A 9,221-nucleotide genomic window follows, 5' to 3' on the forward strand; every position below is an offset into this window, starting at 1 on the left:
ACTGCATCCATGTTGCATGCGTCTGCTCCAACGGCATCGTTGATGGATGATTCCTTCCTAATTGTTTTGGCTGCTCCTCCAAGGAGAAAGAAAGTACTTGATGAATGATTCCGTTATATAATTTGAGCTTTGAACTGTACAAGCCAAGTTGGAATGTCCCCGTTCCATCGACATATGAGTATACGACACTATCTTATCTAGATGTTGCACGTATACTTGACCCAAGTTAAAGTTTCATTTAGCCTTGATATGGACAACGTTAGTAAGAGCTGTGGGACAACTTACTGTATTTGAAGGAGATTCTTGAAGGGGAAAAAAATCTGAAAACTAATTAGAGAACCTTGGATAAAAAAACAAAAACAAAAACTGAGATTATAATACATGTCACCACTTGTGCAATCAGTATCAGTTTGGTTACACTTTATAATCAATAACTAAATTTACCTCAAAACAAATTCATTTGGTAAACGAGCACATGGTTCACCGGTAAGACGCAAAGACACGTCTTTACCGGTCACAGTCTAAATCCTAGGTTTGCACCCTATTAAAAGGTTTTTAAAGAAGACTCCGAAATAAGGGAATCCGATGCTTATAAAAAATCCATTTGGAAGAGCGTAGATTTGTTTGGCTCTTCATCATTTTTTTGCTTTAGCGTCTTTGGGTGTTCTTTTTTTTTTTTGCTGTGTGCAATTTTAACATGTAAAGGTGGAGAGATGATTTTTATGATTATATTAATTTGATGTATCGATAGAGAGTTAATAAAATTTCTATTTAAAAAAATGGAACGAGCGCGATTGACGCCATTTTCCATCTCAGTCAAATGGGCACGGAGCCGGCGTCGGTGGCGGCGGCGAGGAAGCTGCATCACCTCCTCCGCTCCCGCGACCTCCGCCCGGCGCTCTCCTACCTCCGCACCCTCCCCTCACCGTTCACCCTCCTCCCCAACCACGCCCTCAACGCCCTCCTCCGCGCGCTCGCCGCCGCTGGCCGCGTCCGCGCCGCCACCTCCCTCTTCCGCGCCATTCCCGCCCCAACTCCGCATTCCTTCAACTCCCTCCTCGCCGCCCTCCTCCGGCGCGGCCGCCGCCGGGCGGCATCCGCGCTCCTCGCGGCGTTCCTCCGCTCCACCCACGCCTCCCCCGACGCCGCCACGCTCAACACCCTCCTCCACGGCCTCTCCGCCGCCTCCCCGCGCCCGTCCGCCCCCACGCTCCTCAAGATCTTCCGCTTCTTGCCAGAGACCTACGCCTTCGCCCCCGACGCCATTTCGTACAACTCCCTGCTCTCCGCCCTGTGCCGCGCGGGCGACCTGGCCACCGCGCGCAAGCTGTTCGACGGAATGCGCGCGAACGAAGAAGGCAGGAAAGGTGACGCCTTTCCTAATGTCGTCACCTACACAACCATGATCAAGGTGTACTGTACAAAGAGACTCGCTGACGAGGCACTCGCGGTCTTCAAGATGATGGTTGCGGATGGCGTGGCGCCGAATAGGATCACCTACAACACGATGGTGCAGGGCTTCTGTGAGGCCGGAAGGATGGAGCTGGTGAAGGAGGTGTTCGAGATGGACTCGTTTAAGCCAGACACATGCACATTCAACACGCTGATGGCTGCACATTGCAGGGAAGGGCGGATCGAGGATGCAATGAAGGTGTTTGATCAAATGGTGGGGCTCCATGTGAGACGTGACTCTGCAAGCTATAGCATGGTGATCCGGGTGTTGTGCGAGTGTGGCCATTTTCGTAGAGCTGAAGAGCTTGTAGATGAGCTCTTGGAGAAGGAGGTGCTCAAGAAAAGAGGTGGTTGTGTACCACTCATCGCGGCGTACAACCCAGTTTTTTTGTACTTTTGTGAGAATGGGAAGGCAAAGAAGGCCAGGATGCTGTTCGGGCAGCTGTTGGATCAGAGGAGCAAGGCTGATGCCCCAGCATTCAAGACATTGATCCTAGGACATTGCAAGGAGGGAGATTTCGAAGAAGGGTACCAGCTGGTGCTCTCGATGTTGAAGAGGGATCTTGTGCCTGACAGTGAATGCTATAATACTGTTATAGATGGTTTTCTGCAGAAGGGAAGGATGAAATTTGCTTGGGAAGCTCTGCACAGGATGTTAAATAGCGGTCTTCGGCCTAGCACAAGTACATTCCACTCGGTTCTTTTGGGGCTTTTGAAGAAAGATGGGTGTGCGAAAGAAGCTGCCGATTTGATCGAGATAATGCTGGAGAGGAAAATCCGGCAGAATGTTGATCTTTCTACTAATCTGATTGACGTATTGTTCAAAAATGATCTCAATGAACGTGCATACAAGATTACTAAGTATCTCTATGATAATGGCTATTACATCAAGATGGAAAAAATAATCGCAACACTTTGCGAGGAAAATAAGTTCATAGATGCTGCAGAGTTTACTTTGTTTAGCTTGGAGAAGGGCCATGAATTGGGTGTGGCAGTTCACAGTCTAGTTCTGGATGGCCTTTGCATGGATGGTAGAGCTTCAGAGGCATTCAGGCTTTTCTATGAGCTGATTGAGAACGGAAGCACTTCTGCTGTGGCTGCACCTCGCAGTTTAGTCATGCTTCATCATGCACTCGAGGAAGCTGGAAAGATGAAAGAAGCTAATTTTGTTGCAAAACAGATGAGGCGTGCCACTGCCAGAATTAGGCAAAGGATCTAGGGACTTGCATTGTTCCAAGGAACATTGCAGACTGCAATATTTCAACGCAGTGTGGGCTTGAAGAGACAAAAGGTGATGAAACAGGATATCAACTTCGTTGCATATTAAATCAGTCTACACTTCATCAAAGGATCCATAATATGGTTTGAATTTCTTGAATTTGCACTTCATCATCAGATTGCATGAGCTCATCTGATGGTCAGTCCTAAAGACAAACTGAACCCTGTATTTCATGATACTGTGTTATTATGATCTCACTATTCTTGGATTAAGGGAAGTGCAGGTGAGCAATAGGCTGGTGCTTCTTCTCCAGGGACATTGAAGAGAAGAGATGTGAATATGGAAGCGTCTGAAAGAAACACCTAGCAAATAGCCTATGAGATCTGGTGATGTGTTAATCCTTGTAGCTGCCGTAGAATGCTAAGAACAATACTGTCTGTCACGATATTTACGAAGTAATGCCCCGGCATTGTCGATAATTTTTTGATATGATTCTTCCCAGTGTGCAGTTGCTCATGCATAACCTTTTCGTCTTTGCAGAAAATGCATCTGCTCTTCCCACCTACGGTGCTATACCTGAAAGACTCAAAGCGCTTCAACTGCCAAACACCCTATTTGTGTTTGGTAGGTGCCTGTGAATGATAGGCTAGCGTGATACGCCTTGCATCTCATAGAAGAAGTCATGTCTGGGACTCAGAATTCCAGAAGGGGAGAGAGAGAGAGGTAGGGAGGGAGACCCTAGCCAAGTACACAAAGAGGAATGGGAGCTGGTAGGGGAGCGGAGGTTGCAGAGAATAGTGCTGTTCTTTGTAGGGAAGTGGGGAAAAGGGCAGTTTGGGGAGGGCCATTCCACCAAACCGCGGGTGGTGAAATGCGGGTCCAAACACTCATTTTCCCCACTCTCTTATAAAGAAGAACATTTTTCTTCACAACCTCCGCTCCCTTCCTAACTCCCATTCCACATCCTCACCTAGGGTTTCTCCCTTTTTGAGGGAGAAGAGAGAGAGAGAGATCCTAGCCAAGGACGTGAAGAGGAATGTAAGCTGGTAGGGGAGTGAAGGTCGGGAGAAGAGTGTTCTTCTCTGTATGGGAGTGGGGGAAATGCAGTTTGGGGAGGGCCTAATTACTCAGGGCTGGCCCCACCTTTCGCCTCCCCCGATTTCGGTCAAACCAGCCCTATCAGAGAGAGAGATGGGCCTTCGAAACCCGGGGGGGGGAGGAGTAGGTCAGCCGTGAGTAGTTCGGCTGTCCCTAAACCATCCTTTTTCCCACTCCTAAAGAGATGAACACTCTTTTCACCAACTTCCGCTCCACTCCCAACCCACATTCCTCTTTGTGCCCTCGCCTAGGGTTCTCGTTCTCAAATCTGTCTAGAGAGATTATGAGTCGACTGGCAGTTGAGCGTCGGGCTTCAGAAATCCAAGTGGCAATTGAGCGTTGGGCTTCAGAAATCCAAGCATCAATTTCTTTTGACAATGCTGTCCCGTTGTTGTCTTCTAGTTTGCAGTATGTGCTATTAATGAAGAGATGTGGTGTCATGGTGAAATTGAATAAATGTTCGAATCTTTTTTCCTGCTTTCAAATTCCTGTTATCCATGGTTAAACATGAGAAATTGTTGTTCTTCATGCCTCAATTTTATCTTCTGCATTCGATCAGGCGCTTAGTTGTACTTAGTTTTGGCTATCTATATAAATGTATAATGCAAAGTTCGACCAGCATTTCTGATATGAGAATAGCTGTACCGATATCCATTTATCTAAATTCTATCCCAAATATTACATTGTCATATCTCGTCAAATTGGTCTGTTGATGTAAAAAAATTGGAATATCAGGCTGCGTTTGGCAGGTTTCGAATTCTGTTTCTCTAAAAATGTTATCATGGTGAATCAATCACTTTGTGCAATCTTTTGCTTACTTTGGCGGATTCTGATTCTTGAAATAGTGTACGTGAGAGAGGAAGATGATTCACATGAGAAACCACATTTTATGTAATTCTGATGCTAGTAAAAAGACAGAAATTTCTTCTAGTTTCTTGTGAGGAACAGAAACCAAACTACCAAACGGACTCGGTCTGCCCTACTCAGCGTGGAGCCATTGACGTACATCTGTTCAGATATGACAACTCCAAATACACGACATATAAGTACGATATTACCAAGCAATCACACCAGACGCATTTAAGTGTTCAAAATGCCTAGTTGATTCCAAAGGTAGCAGTATTACAGAACAATTTTGGTTTCAATTCCCTAGTACTAACGACAGATCCATCCCTTGGCCCCAGGCTTTTGACATCACTACAGTTACATTCAGTACAGTCATCGAGCACAATGGAGCATCGTTCACATAATTGCCACGCTCAAGTAATCACCTATCTGCAAAACAAGGCAGCATAGATCAGTAAATCTGTGCGTCAACAAACACAAACTGATAGCATAATACAGCACTGGTGCATACCTGGAACCCAAGCTCAGCGAGAGTTTTGGCATCATCCCCTCTTCCATGGCCATATGCGAACGTTGAACCAACCTTCAATATCCAACAAGACAAGTTATGAAAGGTTAGGAATGCAGTGGAATATGAGTTGTGCAGAGAAATCTACACAAGTAGGCAAGTAGCTAGCAGTTTGCATGAATTAACAAGTAACAAGCAGCATTTCAGTACAAAGTTGAGATCATGATGTGAACGTTTAACTCTCTGTAATGCCATGCATACCTAAGAACAAAATTGTTTGATGAAAGCTGCAAATAGTTCAACATGCTACTAATTAAGACACCAAGAATGAAGTGAGACAAACGACAGATTCAATGGATATAAGCTCATAAATGGTAAGCCAATGAATCTTGACTCATTTCTGACAACAGAAGTAGCATTCCCTAATCATAAAAAAGGGAATGTGGTGGTATCAGCAATAATGCCAAGGGGACTCTACCTTTTAGCAATGGTTACAAATTCATCACTAATTCATTCCTTAGAAGGATAGACCTTGACAATTAGTACAAGTGAAATTGCTTGGCATTTGTATTGAAGAGAAGAGTCGGTTATGACAAGATAGTCACAATGTGAATAAACTCTTACCTGTCTGACAACAAATCGACCATTCTTATCCGGGTATACAAAAGCAAAAGACAGCCTTGCGTTTCTTTTCCTTGCAGGAAGAGCAACCTCTTTCACCTGAAAAACAATCATAATGCGCTGGTAAGATTTTTATACATAGCACTGCAAAAAGTGCAAAATACCACTTGGCGTGTTATCAACATGTACACTCAGGGCCCACTTATCATTGTCACACCCAGTGGTATGTTGTGAACCCCCACTTTCCTCCAAGGTATAAATCAACAATTTTTTTCCTCCTTAAAATTGCAGAAGCAAATAGAATTTGTGAAAAGGGATTTACAAGATCAGTTAGCTCGCGGAGTGTGGCATCCTTCCATGTGTAAATCTGAACTTCATCTTTTGGCTCCTTCCCTCTCACCACAAACTCTTCATTTTGGTGATGGCCAGCAACCTGTGAACAATAAACAATCAATTTCTGCGGTACAGGATGTTTCTTACTTTCTTTAGCAATCTCTACTACAAGACATGTAAGGTGAAAGCTGCGGAATATATGTAATACTCCTCATGATACATCTGTGCATCACCCACATAAAAAATTATTCCCAACTTCTAGATTCCAATGTATCACATGGTTGCTACAGTTCTTTCCATTAAATAAATAAAAACTCGACCACAGGAAGATGTCCCCGTGGCTTTGTCTTAAGAGATGGGAGTACCGAACCCTTTAGGGAGGTACTCACACGACCTACGAGCACCAGGGTTCGAGCCCGGGTGGACGACCTCTCAACTGGAGTCTCTACCAACTGAGCTATTGCTCGGTTCTCTGTTCTTTCCAATAAGGATTAGGAATAATTGTGGCTAACTTCAGCCAATCAAAATTGACAATATAATTTCATAGAATAGCACCCATAAACCCAGAAAACTGTCCGCCAAAGGTGGTGAACATAACAAGGGCAGCTAAATAAGTACTACCACTAAAAGTGTGCTAAGAGTCGTGTCCAAAACGAACAAAGAACACAAATCATTGAGTAATGGACAGCTAAGATGTGAATTGCTAATCTTAAAGCTTGTACGGCATGCTACTGTGCTCAGCAACTCTATAAATATAAAGTGCAGGCCTTTCAACCATGATAAACAGTTTATTCCTTTTAGTTAAGCATAAATTTGAAACATGTGATCAACCTTTTCCAGGGTTATTCCAGAACAGTAGGCCGGATTACGTTGGTTCCCCTGTATGCCACTGACTAAGTCCTCGTGTTTAACTGAAACTTCACTGATTATTGCTCATTAATTTCATCATAAAACAATTATACTGATGAGCAATCTTATTTAGGCAACGAAGCAGCCTATGCTTCTAAAAGGATTATCAGCGCAAGTAAAATGGCAGTAAATTGACAACCTTTCTGCTGATTACACTATGGATCATTCATACCATAAAATCCATTCAAAAGTTGAAGCAGAATACAAAGAAGTGGATCAACACTACAACCTCTCTCAAGTCACAACACCCTAAAGTGAAGTGCTAATCAGCACAAAGTAATCAATCATTTAGATGGGACAAAAAGAAGAAGACATAAACATGCTTACCCTGGTGAAAACCCTGAGAAGGAGAGGACATGTCTGCACAAAGAAACATATAACCAGTGAGGAACCGGTCAGCATTCACCTTACTCTAGATGCAAAACCTAACCAAATGCTGTGGAATTGCATATCAGTATCCACCTACTTCTACAAGCACAACTACACCACATGGGCCATGCCATGAGCTGGAACAATGAAAGCATGAACAGGGGGAGCGGGGGCGGGGACTGACCTTCTCGCGGTCGATGGGTTCGGGGCGGAGGCGAGGCATCGGCGGAGGCCCCCGGTGCTGCATCGGCGGGCCCGGCCGCGCCGGCCTCATCGGCATATCGCCCATGCCCGCCATCTCAGCTCCTCCTCAACAACACCAAGGCTCTGGTGAGATCGATCGAGCAAGGAAGGAACGCGCGGATCAGGGGGGTGCAGAGCGCACACGCATCAATCTACTACAACAGCTCGGAAGCAAATGGGGCTTTACCAAACCAATAAGGAACGAAGAATCGGGCTGACCTTCTCCGCTGCGGCGTGCACGTGGACAAGGGAAGGTGCTCGCCGCCGCCGCCGCCGCCGCCGCTGATTCTTCGCTTGGAGAGGTGGGTGGGGAGGGGAGGAGGCAACGGCTTGGACGGATGTCTCTAGAGGCGAGGCGAATAAACCCTAGACTTTGCATTTTGCACCTTTTGTTTGATAAAAAATTACATATTGCAATTCAGCCCATTAATAGAAGCCCACAAGTGCGGTTTCCATCGAATTGTTTGTTAAAAAGGTACAAATCAAATCAAATCATAAACGGAATTGTTTGTTTGCGGTGCTCGTGAGTTGAGTTTCTAGTGAAATTGTGTCCATTTCGTTTCGAACTCTTTGTGCCCATGCACAATGTCGTCATCTATTTTATTAGTGAAATTGCGTTTATTTCGTTTCAAACTCTTTGTGCCCATACAAAATGGCATCATTTATTTTATTTATCATATACGGAAGTCATAGCCACTAACTGCAATAGCAGAAGATTAGCACGCATGTGCCATCCTCCTCTCTCATCACTGCCAGATTGTGTTCATAATTCAACCACATATTCTATTATGTTTCGATCATGACGAACCCATGAAAGGGGGAGGGGGCTCAGACCCTGGTACCCTCCTCTCCCCCTTCAATTTTTTGATATGGAAAAAAAAGAATATTCCTATTTTGTGACTCTAGATCAATTACTGGTTCTCACTAACCTTACTACTAGCACTACCGTTTGCGAACAAGTTGCATTTTCCATTCCTTAAGTATAACAGATGTTTTCTCTCCTATACCGTACTTTTTTAGCACGGTATACACGCTAACAAATGCACATGAGTACATCAGACTTGTGCAATGACATGCTTTCAAACTAGAGAGGATATGATTTGCGTTTAATAAAGGGGTAGTATAGTAACACCGATGGGGACTGTACAACTTTTTTATTTAAAGTTAGTCGTCTTGTTCTATTGACAACATCTTCTTGCCGCTGAAATCATAAAGTCAATTTTGAATTGAATGTTTCGATGTTACTCCTCTGCTGCTAGTTTTACGATTTTCTCTCTTTTTCCCCGTCAATGGATCCCATATCATGGTATTGAGGCCATTATCATGGTATTTGAGTATCATCTTTTGGGACTTGAATTTCAAATATAAGTGTTGTGATATAAAAATTTTGTGCTGCAATTTGTAAACACTTGTAATTTTGCGATATAAATTTTTTGTGTTGTACTTTTGTAAATGGTTGTTGTAACAGGCGACCCGGTAACCCGCGGCCTTTTTTTCAAAAGCAGCAGCGAACCCGAATCCGAAGCACTTCTTCCCCCCCCACCCCCACGCTCGCTCCCGCCTTCCTCGCTCTGTTGCTCGCGGCCACCAACCCCATTGCCACCCGCACGCCATGGCCGGTGA

The 9,221-nt window shown here is 44.6% G+C and overlaps 2 protein-coding genes across 9 annotated transcripts; one reads left to right on the forward strand and one right to left on the reverse strand.

The window, feature by feature from the left end:
• The first annotated feature begins 804 nt into the window (after nt 1-804).
• Nucleotides 805-4,292, forward strand: LOC133918261 (pentatricopeptide repeat-containing protein At1g02060, chloroplastic-like). Of its 7 annotated transcripts, none has more exons than XM_062362046.1 (3): nt 805-2,869; nt 2,945-3,126; nt 3,212-4,292. In XM_062362046.1, the coding sequence occupies exon 1, from the start codon at nt 821-823 to the stop codon at nt 2,669-2,671; it is 1,851 nt and encodes a 616-aa protein (XP_062218030.1). In that variant the 5' UTR covers nt 805-820; the 3' UTR covers nt 2,672-2,869; nt 2,945-3,126; nt 3,212-4,292. The 7 variants fall into 7 exon arrangements, with proteins under 7 accessions (XP_062218030.1, XP_062218033.1, XP_062218029.1 ...); XM_062362049.1 differs by having other exon boundaries at nt 2,945-3,057; XM_062362045.1 differs by having other exon boundaries at nt 2,955-3,126.
• Nucleotides 4,293-4,823: 531 nt separating this feature from the next.
• On the reverse strand, nt 4,824-7,972 carry LOC133918264 (histone deacetylase complex subunit SAP18-like). 2 transcript variants are annotated; one of them, XM_062362052.1, is made up of 7 exons: nt 7,818-7,972; nt 7,540-7,682; nt 7,314-7,346; nt 6,067-6,177; nt 5,748-5,843; nt 5,127-5,198; nt 4,824-5,044 (listed from the first exon to the last, which is right to left on the reverse strand). In XM_062362052.1, the coding sequence occupies exons 2-7, from the start codon at nt 7,651-7,653 to the stop codon at nt 5,012-5,014; spliced, it is 459 nt and encodes a 152-aa protein (XP_062218036.1). In that variant the 5' UTR covers nt 7,654-7,682; nt 7,818-7,972; the 3' UTR covers nt 4,824-5,011. The 2 variants fall into 2 exon arrangements, with proteins under 2 accessions (XP_062218036.1, XP_062218037.1); XM_062362053.1 differs by having other exon boundaries at nt 7,786-7,953.
• Nucleotides 7,973-9,221: the final 1,249 nt, after the last annotated feature.

Source organism: Phragmites australis, chromosome 5 (genome assembly GCF_958298935.1).
Source record: "Phragmites australis chromosome 5, lpPhrAust1.1, whole genome shotgun sequence".
NCBI lineage: Eukaryota > Viridiplantae > Streptophyta > Magnoliopsida > Poales > Poaceae > Phragmites > Phragmites australis.